Source organism: Onychostruthus taczanowskii, unplaced genomic scaffold, assembly GCF_017590055.1.
Source record: "Onychostruthus taczanowskii isolate IOZ18803 unplaced genomic scaffold, ASM1759005v1 scaffold1, whole genome shotgun sequence".
Taxonomy (NCBI): Eukaryota; Metazoa; Chordata; class Aves; order Passeriformes; family Passeridae; genus Onychostruthus; species Onychostruthus taczanowskii.
The window spans coordinates 30,726,007-30,744,157 of record NW_024496525.1 but is presented as its reverse complement, the minus strand read 5'-3'; the positions used below and the strand labels follow the sequence as shown (position 1 = coordinate 30,744,157).

The 18,151-nt window shown below is 38.0% G+C and overlaps 1 protein-coding gene across 11 annotated transcripts in view; it reads left to right on the top strand.

Moving 5' to 3' along the window:
• The window catches only part of CDC42BPB (CDC42 binding protein kinase beta), a 91,462-nt gene that overhangs the window by 61,692 nt on the left and 11,619 nt on the right, over positions 1 to 18,151 (top strand). For 6 of the 11 annotated variants that reach the window (XR_005952260.1, XM_041399016.1, XM_041398675.1 and 3 more), the window contains exons 14-29: positions 506 to 616; positions 1,090 to 1,334; positions 1,537 to 1,642; positions 2,149 to 2,273; positions 3,009 to 3,114; positions 4,698 to 4,846; positions 5,501 to 5,595; positions 5,683 to 5,762; positions 8,324 to 8,413; positions 8,834 to 8,923; positions 9,321 to 9,426; positions 11,818 to 11,954; positions 12,542 to 12,681; positions 14,240 to 14,321; positions 17,437 to 17,653; positions 18,040 to 18,102. Coding sequence is in view for 10 of the 11 variants with exons in the window: in XM_041399016.1 (XP_041254950.1) it covers positions 506 to 616; positions 1,090 to 1,334; positions 1,537 to 1,642; positions 2,149 to 2,273; positions 3,009 to 3,114; positions 4,698 to 4,846; positions 5,501 to 5,595; positions 5,683 to 5,762; positions 8,324 to 8,413; positions 8,834 to 8,923; positions 9,321 to 9,426; positions 11,818 to 11,954; positions 12,542 to 12,681; positions 14,240 to 14,321; positions 17,437 to 17,653; positions 18,040 to 18,102 (1,942 nt within the window). In the remaining variant the exon portion in view is untranslated. The remainder of the gene's footprint in view (positions 1 to 505; positions 617 to 1,089; positions 1,335 to 1,536; positions 1,643 to 2,148; positions 2,274 to 3,008; positions 3,115 to 4,697; positions 4,847 to 5,500; positions 5,596 to 5,682; positions 5,763 to 8,323; positions 8,414 to 8,833; positions 8,924 to 9,320; positions 9,427 to 11,817; positions 11,955 to 12,541; positions 12,682 to 14,239; positions 14,322 to 17,436; positions 17,654 to 18,039; positions 18,103 to 18,151) is intronic. The other 5 variants (XM_041399176.1, XM_041398843.1, XM_041399099.1 and 2 more) reach the window with 2 other exon arrangements.

Below are 18,151 nucleotides of genomic sequence, written 5' to 3'. Positions count from 1 at the left end.
ATAAGCTTTCTGAAGTCAATAAATGCATGATCAAGCTTCTTTTGTTCCATAATTGCAAAGTAAAAATGTTCAGTGTTCATATTTAAAGTGTTTTGCAGTAATTTGGTTTAAAGGTTGATATTTTTAAGCTGCCATACTTAGATACTGAGCCATGGAGCTGACCTGTAAATGTGGCAGACTTTTCTCTTTCTCAGCTGCAGTGTCTTCCTAGTGCCATTTCCTTCTCTTTTCTGTAATAGAAGCTGTGCAGTTATCCCTGAATGGGCTTGATGTAGTTCACATCAGTACAAAGAGTCATAAAATAATAGTTCTCTGCATGTGACAGATGGATGCCTGAATCACTGAAGGCAAAACAATTGTCATGACATTCTGAGATGGTTGTTATAGTGGTGTAACTTAAAATAGAAATAAGTAAAACTTGCTGCTAGGCCGTATGGAGGAAAGGAAATGAATGATCCAGATAGTGTTATCTTGTGTTGAAATGACCTAAAATGGCTCTTCACAGCTGGAAGCCCAACTTGAAGAAGTTGTAGCAGAAGCATCAAAAGAACGCAAGCTCCGTGAGCACAGCGAGGTTTTCTCCAAACAACTGGAAAATGAACTGGAAGCTCTAAAGGTTACATGGTTTTTGACAAATATTTACTCATGGCCTAGAAGTTGCAATAGTTTGGCTTACTCAACTGTTGATACCAGTGCGAGACTTAAAAACGATGGCATTACTAGAAATCTGACCTATCCCATCCAGATTTACTTGCCTTTTTTGCTTGAAAGCCTTTAATTGCTAGATACTAATGTCTTGAAAATGCTCAGTTTATATGATTTCTAAGCAGCTAGTAAATTTGTTACTAGCTAGTAAAAGCAGCTAGTAACAAATTTGTTACCTCTGCAAGCCATTTCAACCCCTTATTCGGGTAATGTAAGCAGAGCAGTTACTTACAATGCTTGGGGACAGGCAGCTTTTAAATCACTCAGTGCCCAAATAAAAATTTTTCCATAATGCCACCAACTGGATAATTCTGACTTTTAAGAGTATATTGAAAATATAAAGATCATAGCTTCTCCCTGATGGCTTCTCCTCTTGTTTTGCAGTTGAAGCAGGGAGGCCGGGCAGCTGGTGCCACACTGGAACATCAGCAGGAGCTTTCCAAAGTTAAGTCTGAGCTGGAAAAAAAAATCTTATTTTATGAAGAGGAGTTGGTCCGACGAGAAGCATCACATGTTTTGGAAGTAAAAAATGTGAAAAAGGAAGTACATGATTCAGAGAGCCATCAGCTTGCACTCCAGAAAGAGATCATGATATTAAAGGATAAATTAGAGAAAACAAAGCGAGAGAGGTAAGCTTTTGGGCATGCTTCCCTCACTATGGATTTCTTTTTGTTGTGTGTATGTATTGCATTGCATGGGTGCCCATGCAGGCATTTCAACCTAACTCTGTTTATTAATTTTTGAAAATCCCAGTTTATTCATTTTTGAAAATCCCAGTCTACAGGTTCAGCAGTGTGACAATGTGTTTCTATTTCTTGCCCTTCTCTTTAGGCACAGTGAAATGGAGGAAGCAGTAGGAACAATGAAGGAGAAATATGAGCGTGAAAGATCTATGCTCTTGGAAGATAACAAAAAACTAACAACAGAAAATGAGAGGGTAATTATTTCAGAAAACATATAATTCTTACTTCATTATTCTCTGATGTTGAAGTAGTCTACTCACTGATCAGAACAGGATCTGTGAGTATTCAGGCACTATCTGAATTTTTAAAACTTCATTTTTGCCATATAAATATTAGAGATTTGGCTACATAGTAACTTTAGCATCTTGCTACTCTGCTCTTTGGGGGATTGATTCCCACCACTCTTTTTGATTCTTCTTGAAGGCTGCAAAGAGAGGGAATCATTGACACACACTGCCTGCCTTCCTGGTGGTTTACAGTTAAACCTTATTCCTCTCTGACCTCTACACTTGTTTGGTTTTTTTTTCCCTTTGTTTTAAATTATTTTATGTGAACTGATAATTTCACAAAAAGGAAACCCATCCAGATAGCCCAGGGTGGTCTTGTTTGTTCAGGTTCTAAAGGTGTGTGGTTGGCATACACATATATAAAAAGTCTGAAACTGGCCTAAGTCACAAGTGAAGCTAATCTCTTGTTTCAGCTCTGCTCCTTCGTGGACAAGCTAACAGCACAGAACAGACAGCTGGAAGATGAGCTCCAGGATCTAGCAGCAAAGAAGGAGTCTGTTGCTCACTGGGAAGCTCAGATTGCAGAAATCATTCAATGGTACGTGCTGGTTAGAGATCCAGATATGGCCACTTTCTACTTCTGAAATACTGCTTGGCTTTTCTTTTTTTTTTTTTTTAACATATAGCTAGGCCTTGTCTGTGTCTGAGACCAGCAAAAGCATGGTACTTCTGAATGCTGATTTTGTTAAAATTGCCAGATGCCACTGAAACAAGTACAAAGCAGAGTCTGGGTGTCAACTTTATTCAGTCTCTAAAGTGATTGTTAAACCATCCAATTTGGAATATTTTGATAAATTCATTCAGGAAGTTGGTCATGATTTAAAAGGTCAGCATTAACATACAGAACCTCACTAGCTGTGAGGCAAGCACTTAGTACTTCCACTCTTCTCCTCTATACAATTCACTGTTCTAGCAAGCTGTGTGCAAGAATTTCAGTGTGCAAAACAGAAAGGACTGGAAGGTAGCCCTCATAAAAACTGAGCAAGTAATATGCAGATAAATTTCATATAACAGCAAATCTCTGCAGAACTCTTGCTAATGGCAAAAGGGAGATTTCAGTTTCCCTAGCAACTGCCACAATCAAGAAAATCAGATAAAAGAAAAATTTAAGGCAGGCAATCTGAGATGTATTCAGTTTTCTGTTGCTCAGAGAGTTTTCCCTGCTCTGTTCATTCCTGTTACGTCCCTAAACCCAGCCCAGACACTCTGATAATTTGGTAGTGCTGTGAGCCATGAAACTGCTAAGTTGTGGGTTTTTGTAATTGCACAACAGGGTAAGTGATGAGAAGGATGCTCGTGGCTATCTCCAAGCATTAGCTTCCAAGATGACAGAAGAACTAGAATCACTGAGAAGTTCCAGTCTGGGGTCACGGACACTGGTAAGGAAATAGGAAACATTCAGGATGTTCTGGGCATGTCTGAGAAGCTACATTTTGTACCTAAAGATAATTAATCCTCTGCTCTGCTTTATAGTGTTTAGGTACTGCTTGCAAATCCAACTAGGTAATCTGATCAGAATTTGATCATTACAGGGGGAAGTTGTTTCATACTAATATGTGCCATCACAGATATTAAACACTACAGAGGAAAAAAGAAACAATAACTTAAACCATCAAAGGGGAGTACAGAAATACACCTTACCATTTTGTGCACAATTGAATAATTGCTGTTCTAGTGAGACAACAAATTAAGTTTTCTTCTGTGAAAAAATACTATCTAGCTTATACCAGTAGGAACTAGGGACATAAGAAGCATGTGGCTTTATTTACGTGCAGAACAATGAGACCTTTGTGCCATAATTTTCCCATACAGTAGTAACATGAATTCCCCAAAATTTAATAGAAGAGCTCTCATAAAGGCTTATGGTTTCAAAGAGAAAAAACACCTGCATAAGGAAAGGAAGAGCCATTTGCAGCTTGGCATGGGAGCCCACATCCCTACTAATGCCAATCACCAGTCTGCCATCCAGAATCCATCTGCTGCTGGTTTATGCACTTGAGAAATTGCTCACCCCTTCCAAACCTATGAATATGAGAGAATAAGAGAAAGTTTTATTTCTGTGAGCTGCCATTTGTTTGCATCATCAGGAGACTACATTATAATATAGAGAGGTTTAACAGGAAGAAAGATTGGATCAAATGCAGTTTGCATTTTTATCTTAGCTACTGCCAGAATAAAGAACCCTGTCTGTTCTTTATGTTATAACTAAGGCAGTTACTTCTCAGCATAAAAAGTGCTTCTCAATTTTCATGACTATTATTTACAAGTTAATCTATGACTAGAGAGGTATTCATTAGGGAATATCAGAAACTTAGTCTACACTGAAAAATGCCTGGAAAAGCTCAGAATATTAGCTTTTGGGGTAGTAGGGAGGAATTGCATGGTGTATGCTGGGGTATAGCATATGTTGTATGTATGTAGCATATGTTATATGTATAGTAGCTTATATAGTATATGCTACTTAACAAGCATAAGACTTGATTAGGCAAATGTTCTGGCTATCTTGAGCATCTCAAGACCCAGGTTCTTTCTTCCTTTTTTCTTCTCATGGTTTTGCTACTCTTGGTATGTTTTATGTTAGTATGTTTTACATTAAATGTTGTCATTTAACTCATATTTGAAAGTCCATTATATCACTGTGCAAGTTTTACACTCAGTTCTAGATTGGACAGTAAAAACTAGTCATTTCCAGTGGGTTCTGTCTGACTTCCATGCTCAGTGATCCAGCATTTTGATTTCCAGCATATTGTGTTAATGGTGTAACCAACACTGAAATTGCTCACTACTTAATTTTTGTGTCATGACACTGACTATTGACTAATTTTCATGCAGCAGGTATGCTGTCTTTAGCTGATTAAAAGAGCATTCTCTGAACCAGTGTGAAAGCTAATTTATGTCTTTGGGCAAGAACAGAAATATCCTTAGACAGCTGATGGTAATACTCAGTAACTTACCGCAACAGGATCCACTTTGGAAAGTGCGCCGCAGTCAGAAGTTGGATATGTCAGCAAGGCTGGAATTACAGTCAGCTCTTGATGCAGAAATTCGTGCCAAACAACTGGTTCAAGAAGAGCTAAGGAAAGTTAAAGATGCAAACATATCTTTTGAAAGGTAATGAGGGTTTTGGTTCTGTTTGGGGATTAATGTGCTGATCTAAACTGCTGATTAGAATAGCAGCAACTTCCTTAAAATGGCTCCTTGGGCCTGGGTATTGGAGTCTGCCAGACTGTAGAATGGGATCCTACAGACTATGCATTTCTTACATAGTCAAATGAGAACTGTAAATATTTCTTCAAGTAAACACTTTGCTGTTATAGTAAGTTACCAATCTTGGGCATCTGAGAAAAAAAAAAAAAAAAAGTTGTAAGAGCAAATTCAAAGCAAATTCACTACCATTTCTTCGACTAACTGGAGAGTTAGACATGTTCTTGGGAATTGAAAGTCAAAGTACTGTTAGAATAATTTTGTTTGGCAGATAGTTGCAGTGATAGCAGAATTCTTAAGTACATTTTTAAATATCTGGTCAAGTAGTGAGGTGTCTGTTCAGGGGAAAAGTAAAATTAATCATCCTTAAAATAAAATCACTTAAACCCCAATGCCCTTCAAAAAAACCCTACATAACCACCCAAAAATCACAAAGAAACAAGCAAAAAGGGTTTTTCTGAAAGTCTGACATGTAGAACCAGAAATGAACAACTTTGTGTACTGGCATTCCTGCCTTTGAGGCATTTCAGATTACATTGTGATAATATTTTTTTTCTTTAGTAAATTAAAGGAATCAGAAGCAAAAAATAGGGAACTGTTGGAAGAGATGGAAGGTTTGAAGAAAAAAATGGAAGAAAAATACAGAACAGATTCAGGTAATTAAATTCATTATGTTCTAACAGAGTTCTAACACAGCCTGTGATGTTGCCTTTTAGCTAAGCCTGTTCTGCTTTTGGTTTTAGGTCTCAAACTTCCAGACTTTCAAGATTCCATTTTTGACTATTTCAACACCTCTCCTCTTGCACGTGATTTGACTTTCAGAGTGAGTTATTACATAAAATAACTACAAAAATGAGATAACCGAATTATATTTTTATTATATAAAAGTATCTCTTAGGCACTGTATGGCAGATTGGTATCTTGCATATTAGCCAAATCAGTGTGGCACAGAATTGGATGCCCAGTAGTTGTCAGTTTGCTTGGCATTTTGTAGAGAAGCTGGCACCTCTGGGAAATATTCTCTGAAGTTCAGTTTAATTATTTCCCATTCTAGCTTCTTTGTTTAGGTTAATCTCAAACATTTGCTAGATGAAATATATTCAGAGTTTTTTGGAAATGTTGGCACACCCTGTTACAAATAAGGAATTAAATGCTTTGCAGTTGGAAGATGCTGATTATTACAAGGAAAAGTGTTCACACAGTTCAAGGAGTGCTTAAACAGATTTGTAAAATTGTTGGCTCCAGATCTTAATGGAGTGGTTCGAGGAGAAGGAGCTGGGAAGAAAATCAGAGGACCCACAGATGTTGATATAATAATTTTATTGTGACACACCCTGTGATCCTTAGAAAACTAATCATTCAAATCACAGCTCCAAGTAGGCGTTTCACTTTAAATGGTTTGTGCATTCCCCGAGGAAGCAGCTGTTAAATGCAACATTGAATCACATTTCCTTACTTCATGAACTCTTGATCCTTGAAGATTTTTCTGGGGTTTTTTTAAATTTTGTTTTGCAAAGCATAGACAGTTTAGGATAAAACCAAGGGCTTGAACTGAAACAATCTGTTGATGAAGTGGAGTTAAAGGGGTTCAGGTTAAAACCTTGTCAGTCTGGTTAGATTTTCTATCTGAGATGTCTATTCTCTCGTTTTTATTTTTCCTTTTTTTTTATTGACACTGTTGCTAAAAACAAAAAAGCCTATGGACATGCTGTAATATTTTCATACAGTTTGTGTATTTGCTGTTCCCAGTCACAAAATGTCTATGCTGCCTTTCTGTTGAAGCAGGAAGATGTGCTCTATGGGTGACAAGGAGGGAAGAGAGAGAAGCATGATACATGCTACTTTCTTAATACTAGGTTTTATCTACTTACCTTGATATTTTAAAACATTGCTTTAAAAAGTACCAGATAGATGTAAAACAGTAGCATGTAAAATAACAAGCCCATAACTAAATAAGGTTCCATTTGATGGATCCTGAAATAAATACATATTCTCTATGGAAATACAGGTGGCATTTTCTGATGAATTACATCAAAATTGCTGATACCATGCTTAATACCATACATTAACTTTTTTTTTTCACATGTACTTATAAGATATTTTGTATCATCTGCTTTGGGGTTAATTCAGTTTGAATTAGTTTCATTTGGCCATATAAAATTTTATTTAGCTAGTCAACTGATATTCTATCTGAAGTTTTCCTGTGGGTGATAAGCAATCGTTTTTATCCCTCATATCTGTTACAACAAAGGATTCTGTTTCTTCTTCGTCTACATCTTCTCTGCTAGCCTTTTGGGAAGAAGTAAGTTTTTGCTAGTAGTTTTGTGTCCTTATTTTGTTGTGACCTGTCTTAGTAAGAATGGCCATCTAAAACTAGATATTTTGCTTCCTTAATTTTTCTGTAACTTAATCCACTAAACCTCTTTGAGGCTTACTGTTTTATAGTTTGACTATCTATATAGCTAAAGCTGAATCACACAGTATTTTGAAATTGCTCATATTACATAATAATGCAATTTGATCTTAAATGGCCCAGCCCTTCCAATCAATTTGGAACAAAACAAAAATAACAAGTATCCGAACAAATTTAGTGAGCTGACTGGAGATATCTTCCTGTCTAAACTGGCTGGGAAGTGAGTGATTCATTACTTGTTGCCTTTAGTGCTAATTACATCATTGATGTGAAGTCTAATCTCATGTTTGTTAATCACAGTTTTCATGATGTCCTGAGAGTACAGTAATACAGAATCCTACTTCCACACCCAGCTGCTTTAGCTCTGCAATTGTAGCATACTTCCCCCTTGTGCTGGCAATTAGTAGTTGCTAATTTAAGTGTGAAATTAATAGATGGCTTGTAATGGATGCTAGCTTTAAATGTTAGTGAAATATAAGACACTGTGATTAATTAGACATGATTCTTTTAATGACAGAGGCCAATCATTCTTAAACAACTTTTTAAAAGATGGAGTATTACTACTTTAAGATTTTGTTTTTCTTGTGGCAGACTTGCTGGCTTCTGTATGCTAGAAAAATCCTAGTGTAGTAAGCTACCATGAGAAATCAGCTATTTTAGGGATGATTGCCAAGCTACTCAAACATCATTCCATACCTGCAAGGAAGAGATTAGACACAGCCTTGCTGGGAGAACACAACTGTTAGAGCATTTATGCTGTCTACTATGAGATTTTGTATTTCAGTCCTTCCAGCTTTTCCATCCGGTGTCAGGGTTTGTTTTGAGGAAAGATCTTTTTTCAGAGTGGATGTTAAATGTGTGTGTACTTCATATAGAAATCAGCACCAGGTCTTGTTTCCATTTTGTTGACACGAGGACACTTCATCAGATATGTGGTATCTAATCTAACATGTTTGCTGTCCCTTTTGCAGACCAGCTCTATTAGTGAGCAGGAAATGCAGGGTCCCAAGTCAGAGGTTTCACCATCTACTTCAGTTGTAACTGCAGAGCAGCAACAAGAAGTAAGAGACCCGTTATTTTACCCTGAAGAGTAATTCACCAGAAAGTCTCTCTGTCTTGCTCATGATAAATACATACTGCAGCATTCATTATGAAGAAGCAGGATTGAATGTTGCATATTTGCAATGTCTCAGTGTTAATTGCACCTGCTTTGAGGACGTTGCAAATGAAACCCTTTTGCTGGCTTTGTGTATGTTGATGTACCTCATTTTCATGTTTCCTGTATTGCTGCTTGTTTGTTAGTGTGCAGGCTTTCCTGTGAGTGCTTTAAAACACAATCTGTTTCTATTAAATCAGAATGGCAATGTTTACAATTATTAAATTTTTTATAATTTTCAAAAAAGGAGAAAAAATCAGAACAATAAGCTTTGCCACCCCAATCTTGAAACAAATTCTTGCAGCCTTGTTTTGCTCAATTACAGTTTCTTGTGATTCAGGAACCAATTCGGCTTCAGAGGATGCCTGCTGCTCCTTCCCCCACCATTCAGTCCATTTCTCTAGCTGTACCGAAGGTAGGGGGACTGTGCTAACCTTATTCTAAAGAACAAAGGAAAAATATCATTTATAAATTAGCCCTCTGTGTTTTCTTGTCCTGTTTGGGTTTGTCATATGTGTGTTTTTGTTAGGTCCATGTTTTTAATCAAATGCTTCCACATGCATATCAGTGAGTTTTGTTTTGTTGGAGGGGATGACAAAACGTGGTTGTAGTTTTGATTCTGAGTGTGTTTTGGAGTTGGAAATAAAACTGTTACTGTTGTCTTGCAGCACCTGCTACAAGATGCAGGTGCATAAAAGAAGCCCAGGCTTCATAATGTACACACTGATACACTGGAGGGTGGTGGAGGGAGGTGCTTGCATTACTTAAGTCCAGAAAATGAAGTTATTTTTTATCCTGAATGTATCTTTCAGCCTAAAGCTCACCAGCTCAATATCAAGTCATTCACAAGCCCCACTCAGTGTAGTCACTGCACCTCTCTTATGGTGGGATTAGTTCGACAAGGTTATGCCTGTGACGGTGAGTTGGTGAAACTTATTATAAATTTTTGGCAAGCCCCTCAAAAAAGCATCCCAATGTATTTTAAGACAACCATTTCTTTGGGGAGGAAATGAAAGAGAAGGATGTCTGCCACTGGATGATTTTCCTTTCTGTTGCATCACAGCATGTTCCTGAAGTGTCTTTAGAAGAATGGTGATGTATGATGGAGTATGGTTTCCTTGCATATTGTTAATTAATTCTACTACCATTTGTGCAGTTATAGTGCAGGGGAGGGGGTAGGGAAGGCAGGACGAGTTTCTTCTGTTGTACTAGAGAAAAGTGCAGGAATGATCTGGTGACATGAATCTGATTATGTCTATTTTATTGTATTCTGGTCATAAACCCCATATGTTGGGAGGACTTTTTGCTCTGTTACTTGGCCTGTAGCCTGTCTTTCTGCTCATTAGTTCTATTTAAAATGCTTTCTCTGATGCATGTATCACTACTGAATTCCATGTTCAAGTATATGGAGGTATTTTCATTTGAAAATATTTACTGCATATTGATTAGATACATGAGTTCAGTTAAATAGGCCACAAATCCATGTAGTATACATACTGCAGTATAAATAACTTTATTTCTGTGCTCAGCTTAGTTCTTGCTAGTGGCAGTCTCTCCACTGACACTCTCAGTATCACATGTAGATTGCCTCGTCTGCCCTTCAGGGCTTTTTTCCTGGCAGATCTTCTGGTGGCAGCTCTTCCCCAGGAGGACCTGTCACTCTGCCAGCACTTGCCCTGGGGCTGCCTTTTGTCTCCTGTTGCTGACAGTTCTGAGCTCTTGTTTTGCACCTCTTCTTGCAAGCTTGAAACTGTCTTTTTCCTTTAGTGCAGCCATCGGCTTCACTCTTCTTTTGTCTTGTGTATTTTGATTAAGCTCTGCCTCGTTAGTTTTCCATTTTACCTAATCTACAGCAGTTCTTGATTGCTAGAGAAAAAACTAAAATCACATTGATATAAAAATAGAGATGACTCCAATAGAACAAAACTTTCAAACGTTCCCCTCTAAATCACTTGCATTTCCCAGTTCCTCCTCTTTCTAATCCTGGAGACTATGGATACAGCTACACTTACAGAAGACTGGAACTGATTCTGTTCTGTGGATTTTCCCTGTTCTGTAACTGCTGTACCTTGATATCCATGGTCCCAAATAATCATGATGCCTCCTCAAAGAGCTGAATTTATTACCTGGTCTTTGGGAGCACCTACAGTACTTTGTGTGTATGACTGTTTGGTACCCCCTGCCCTCCTGGGAGCAGACAGTAGCTCAAAGAACAAGCCAGGCAACCTGATCTGGGCTGCCCCCTCTGCTGTCTCTTCCCTCAGGCATCATGAGAAGGAGGTTTGTTGCCCTGATTGTAGCTGTAGCAGAAGCAGGCTGTTTCCAGTTTTTTTTGAATCCTTTGAAACTTCATAACTACAGAACAAGATGTACCTAGGATATCTGCCAGATTCCCACTTCTGAGAATATGGTTATGAGGAAACACAGGACAGCTCAGAGTGTTGTGCCCCTCTCTTCCTGCCTTCCCAAGCCTTCTGGTAGAAACAGGGTAGCTGGGACAAACAAAGCAAAATCTCTGTGGAAGGATCTCACCCCTAACCTGTGGGTCAGATGATATAACACATTAACTCATTCCACAGTTCTTGTTCATGTCAAGTTCCACAGTCTGTCTCATGTTAAATGGCATGTATTATGAGGTTTTTCTGTGTACTGCTTCTGTGTGAAGTGCTCTGTAGACAAGATCTAGAGACCTCTGTCCCTTGCTGTTGCAGCACAAAGTGATGCAAATGCAATGTTAGTTTTCTCCTTATTTGAACTTACTGGAACTCTGGGCAATAGGTATGTATGGCTCTTTCATCATGCAGTATTTCAGTCCTTGTCCCTGGTTTCTACTTTATTTATGCTTTATTTATGTCTATGTTTTGTGTTTAATAGTTTAACCCTTTCTATTTTTTGATCAGTTTAGTTCTCTTTTGTCTTTGCAGTTTTCTTGCATACGTGGATCAAATTAAACACTTATTAGTGCTACCCTGTAATTTTTATTCCTTCTTTATTAATACTGTTTCTCTTCTGTGACTGGCTTAGTTGGTGCTTAGCACCAGCAAGGCTGCCCAACTCAATTTCCTTGAAATGTGGACTCAGACCCTATCCTTCATGAATGTAATAGGCTAAAAAGAGGAAATAAAAGCACTTTGGGGAGTCTCATACAATATCTAGGCGTGTTCACTCCTTCAGCATAGTGAGCTATTGCAACATTTGACTGCCAGTTTCAGTGTGATTAATTAATTTGCTGAGCATAGACTGTGTTAATCACCTGTTATGATTGACTCATACATATATTTCACTGTGAATTTTCTCTTTTGTACTTAGTGTGTTCATTTGCATGCCATGTTTCCTGCAAGGATAGTGCACCTCAGGTCTGCCCTATACCCCCTGAACAAGCCAAAAGGCCTCTTGGAGTAGATGTGCAAAGAGGAATAGGAACAGCCTACAAAGGTTATGTCAAGGTAACAGTCTTTTCTTCTTGGACAAGAGAAGAATACTTCACTTCACTTACAGCTTTACAGCTTGGAACCTCTAAGTATGTTTGAACACATCTCCTAAATAGTGCTAAAGCCTTAAGGCTTTGTGTGCCATCTGTGTAACTTATTTAACCTTCATTGCTTTAGATGTGGGAGAAACACTTGCTTTTACTACAAGAGCTGAAGGTCAGTAGATTAGTAGCTACAATGTTCATAAGCAGCAGGGGGGGAAAAAGAATGGTTTAAGAAAGAATTTCTGTCATTTTTGATGTAAGCATAATACAAAAGTTAAACTGTCCTACCGTTTTGGCATTGGTGGAATATCCAAACCTAATATCTTTATATGAGTCTTCATATATTTTTTAAGCTGTAACAAGGAATGGTTGAACTTTAAAAGAGAAAAAATAATTGCTTGATTAGTTGGTATTTTTCATCCTATTTTGAAAGACAAGTAGAATGTGCTCTAATTCCATTTATCTAAGTTATACTTAGATAAATATTTCTAAATATTGTGCTTTCTGTGTCTTCTACATGTGCTTACACATAATAAGCAATCAATTCTTTACCTGCAGGTCCCAAAGCCTACAGGAGTTAAGAAAGGGTGGCAGAGGGCTTATGCAGTTGTCTGTGACTGTAAACTGTTCTTATATGATGTGCCTGAAGGAAAATCCACCCAGCCTGGAGTTGTGGCAAGTCAAGTCTTGGATCTCAGGTTTGTATTGTTATGGCAGAGTAGAAATCCTCTCTACTTTTTTCTTAACAGGAGTGCTTATTCCTGGTACACAAGAAATTACAAGATTTTGAGAGCTCTGGCCTAAGAAGATTCATGTATTGTGTACATAAACTGTAGCTGAGTTTAGGCTGATGAGGTTAGCTCAACAATAAATTATTTAAGTGACTTTACAGTCACTCACACTGCAATCACCAGTATTCACAGCATTGGCATGCTTCTTCCTAGAATTCCATATGCACCTGTAAAAAGCAAGTGTGTATTGGTAGATTGCTTTTCCTATGCACTCTGACCTCAACATTGAGTCACAGATCATCCCATAGCCAATAAGTTCAGGAATGTTAGAAAAATTGAAGTAGTCTTCAGAAAAGCACCAACTAATTTCCACTGCAAATGGCTCTGACCCTGCCTTTTACAGGAGTTATTACTTCAAGGGAAAACATCTGAACCAGTGAACACTGTCTGCCAAATATCTGAGACTTATGTTGATCAGAGTAACCAAGGAAATTCTTTTATTTCAGTTTATGGAAATACCAAGAAAGCATGATACCTTTTAATGTTACAGCACCTTTGTACCTGTGTTGAATGTAAAATTTGCATTCACAAGCACCTTGATTTATATTTTTTCCAGACAGCAGTACCATGGGGTTACCCAGTACTGCTGTGCTGGTCTCACACTCACTGGGAGCTGTCAGTGTCAGCTCTCTGACATGCTGGCAGTGGGAGCAGGAACGTGGAAGTATTGCAAATAGCAGCATTCCCATCAGTACATTGCTTGAAGCAACTCAGCCAGATACCATGTACCAACTGTCCCATGCTTTATCTGGGTATTGTAGCTGCCCCTTTGAGGCTGACATCTGAGGGTTCTTAGATATTTTTAATAGATGTTAACCACCACAGCTATGAATTCTAGCACGGGCAACTTTCAGCCATTAGTGTCATCTTTGCACTAAAATTGGCAGTTATGGTGATCAACTTGGTCAAATTCAGTTTAAAAAGGCTAGTGCAGACGAGCCCTCTGGAGTGGAGCACTCCAAGATGCAAAAGTTGTTCTGATGTCTGTTTATTTTACTGTAATAGAAAATAAAATCTAGCTGTTTTGAAAACCCTTATTTGAAACCCACAAACTATAATTATGTTGCCAAGAGCTTTTTATGTGATTTTTCTTTTTTTCCAAAGGCCCCTCTCTTGCTACACATTGAGGTATGAATTATTAATTTCTAATGTGTCTGCTGGGCTGGAACAGCAATATTCTTGCTTCTAATTGTAGAATAGGTGTAGTTGGGACACCAAAACTACACAAAACCACCCTTAACTTCAGGTGGTGGACTGAGATACACATACCAGATGCTGTAGAGACATAACTGAGGCTTGAGAGCTGTTTGGGTCAAGGATGGTTAGAGCATAACAAAGCAGTTGTGACCTCTGTGCGGTGCTAGGAGATTGCAGCCTATTGAAACAGTGCTGATACCAATTAGATTTTGCTGAATAATCCTAGTGTGTGCTTCTATGTGATGCTCTTGTTCTCTTTTCTCACTAGAGATGAAGATTTTTGTGTGAGCTCTGTCCTAGCATCAGATGTAATACACGCAACTCGGAAAGACATCCCATGTATTTTCAGGGTATGGCTATGCACTGACTCGTACAGAAAATACCTGATAAATACCAGTGGTTTGCTTTGATAATAGCAAATGCTGGCCATATCTAATATTGATTAAGTTATGTAGAAGTGTAAGAATTTACAAGTGCTGCTGACATATGTAGAAAAGCAATATGGTGTTCCTCTTATAACTAAACTGTAAATAACAAAGTTCTCCTTCTTTAGCTCCTTCCTTGTATATAAAGTTTGTCACTTTTAAAATTTTCATTATTATAATTCAGTGTATTTTCTCTCTTTTTCCATTGGTATTACCAGATTCTTTTTTTTCTTGCTTTAGGAGCCAATGCTGTAACAGAATATTCTGAAACTGATCTAGTTTCCTTAATTTCATATTTAGGTATAGGAGAAAAAAATAAAATAAGGGAAAATAATGAACTGAGCTTTAATATCCCCTTTAGTGTATGTTCTATCTGAATGCTGTATTTAGTTTTTTACAACAGGAACTTAATTCCTGCGTTTTGTGTGAATCATATTAAATCTGGAGTTCTAAAATTTAGAAAAGAATATCTATAGTCCCTTACATTTGAATACAGATACTCACAGTTTTCAGCATCTCTGATCTTCATCCATTTAGAATCAAGTCAGGAAAACATGGAAAGCAAAGAGCTGTCAGTCAGTTGCAGTCCCTGTCACTTGGTCCTTCGGGATTTTACTTGGGATTTGTCTTTGCTACTTGTCTGTCTCTGTGTTTCTGCTTTTTTTGTAAAAATATTTTCTGCAGTGAATTTTCATACTTTGGTTTACTACTACCTTTACCTTAAGTTTCCTCTTGTTTGTATTTTGGTTTTTGGGTTTTTTAGTTCCCATCTGCTTGTACTCTTCTTAAATTAGCCAACATGGAATACTGTAGGAAAGGACAGCTGAGGAGAGAAAATATGCTGTGCAGAATGATGGTTCATTCATTTAAGAACAAGGCATCCATACAGTTCAGCCTTCCTGACTTGCTGCTCTAATTTCTGCCTGCAGTTTTTAACTGAAAGGGTATCTAAATAATAAAATTCATTTTTGTCAAATATCCCTGTGTAAAAATACTTGTGAGGATATACATGACTAAATATCTCCACGGTTTGATCAGACTATCCCCTAGAGAGGGATGTGATGAATCAACTGGAAGCCTGATGTGTGAATATGTCCTTTTAGGTAGGGGGCCAGAGAAACTGCTGAATTACACCCCTTTTCTCAGTTCTATGTCCTCCTTCAAAAGCAGGAATTTCTAAATCTGGAAACCACTAAGCCTGATTGGGAGAGTCTCATCTCAATTTAATTTAGTTCTGGATCTGCATCTTGCTGACACAGTCACATAGAGTAGCTTGTACAGAACAGTTTAAACTGTTAATTCACATCATCTGTGTAAAAATGTGATCCTTGTTTTGTATGTGTCATTGCACATAACACGTGGTGATATTGGTGGCCTACAAAAGACAGATGTTCATTTCTTCTGGATATTCTACCAGCAGAAAACAATACCAGAATGCTGCCAAACTCTAAAGTGTTCCCACCTCTGACCCCCCGTGAATTCAAGAAGAGTAAGAATTTGTCTCAGATTCAAACATTTCTCCTTGGTAACCAGTTTTTAAAGCTGGGTGTTAGGCCATGCTGACATTCAGACACCACAGTCTGAAGTTCTGCCATCGATTCACATTTCTAATAATAGTGTAAGAGTTGGCTGTAGTGGAGTGCTCCCACAGCTTAGTAGTCCAAGTTAAGAAGCCTTGAGTTTCACAGCAAATATTGGATTTTTCTATGATGAATAATGCAATGTATATTATGACCAACTGCTCACTTTTTTTTTATTGCGTTTGACTATATGTAAGTTGCCAGCTTGAAAGATTGAAGAGTAATACATGGTGGTACTTCAAAGGGAAAACCATTGCTGGAATCTGGTTTGGTTTTGTTTTCTAAACATTATCCATTATGCCTCCATCTGTCTTTAAGATATTAATGCTTAGTTACAGTTTAGACAGGAGCAAACCTTTATGCAGAGTAGTAAGAGTTATGAGCAGTTGCAACTACACAGTTCTTTCCCTACCTCCCTTCACCTCCACCTTCATCTTACTTCTGAACTTCTGTCTTTGACAGGCTGTTGTCCCAAGTTTACTTTTAGATATATAGGATGAGTGTTACTGTTTCATTCTCTCTTCCAGGAAGTGTGTGTGTGTTGCATACCACAACATCCATCTTTACAATTATTTTCTTTTAACAGCATGTAGGCTGAATGTCTGATATTCCATGTTACAGCCTTCAGATTTGCACTTTGACACTTTTTGTTGCCTTTTTTCTGTTCAACTGTTGTTACTCAGAGTCTGTGGTGAGGGCTGATGCTGGCTGTTGGCCTGTTTGTCTGTGGCTGAAAGTATAGTTCCTGTGATACCATAAACCCTTCAGTCTCTTCATGCAGTACAAAACCCCAAAATGTTAGGAATTACTGCATGCATTCTTCAGGCAACAGAAGTTCCTGGATAGTTTTTCTATGTAGAACACATTCTGCTTTGAGATCAATGGGATGATTTAACTGAAAATTAAGTGAAGCCATAGTGATTTTCCTTTAACACAGGGACGTGGGAGAATGCAGTTCTTCAGTCTCAAATACTGCTTTCCTCCAGAGCTTTGAATGCAGATATGATGTGCTCTTCCCCTGGACAAATGTTTGGAAAATTAGATAACAAATTCAAAATGTAGAACTGATGGTAGCAATGCCTTTGGGTTTCAATGCATCTGGTTCACAAAGCCTGTGTGTCACTCTCAGTAAGTTATGGGTGGGTGGGATCAGGACAAACAATGGTTCAGAGCAGGAAGAAGCCTTTTACTGCCATGTATTGATTATTGTAGCATTCCCTGCCCATATGTTAGGATTCAGAATATGTAAGCAAGGCTGAATATTTTTAAACAAAGCTGCTGTGGCTTGTGCAGTGTTTGTGTTCTGGTAGTTTTATTGAAGCACTGTGTTAGCTGTGTTGTGTATGCCCCTTGGGTACATCATTCCATTGTCATGAGAAAGTGTAGTTTACTTTCACAGTTCTGTGATAAAAAGGGCTTTTATTACTCTGACTAATTTTACTGTCTCTGTCTGTTTAAAGGTGACAGCTTCTCTCTTAGGTTTGCCTTCAAAATCTTGTTCTCTACTGATCCTGACGGAAAATGAGAATGAGAAGAGAAAGTGGGTTGGAATCCTAGAAGGGTTGCAGTCTATCCTGCACAAAAACAGGCTGAGGAACCAGGTTGTGCATATTCCACAAGAAGCCTATGACAGTACACTGCCTCTTATTAAAGCAAGTTTAGCTGCTGCTATTGTAGGTATGTTTGTTTTAACTTTCTATCAGTGTATGAAGGCTGTTGGAACTTTTAGATGGGCTTTTATAATGAGAGTCCGACATCTTGAAATAAATTCCTCATCTGAATTCCTTCATAGGAATTTAATAATGGGTGAAAAATGCTAATCTTGCATTGATATTCAGGTTTCTTCATCCACTTGGAGAATATAATACTGTTGAGTTGTTCAGCAGGTTGTTTTAGCAATATGGTACTTAGCATGCTTTTGACAGACTGTGTGAATTCAAGTAAAATTGATTTGCTGGTGAAAATCTGTTTGTGGAGAAATTTTTTCAGCTGTTCAAAACAAACAGCCTGTTTTAAAGATAAGACCAAGCATAGCTGAATTAATGGCCTTTTTTCCCCCTTAGATCGAGACAGAATAGCAATTGGTTCAGAAGAAGGACTGTATGTGATAGAGGTGACCCGTGACGGTAAGTTAGGCCTTAATGCATGCAGTAATTACATACAAAATAATGAGCT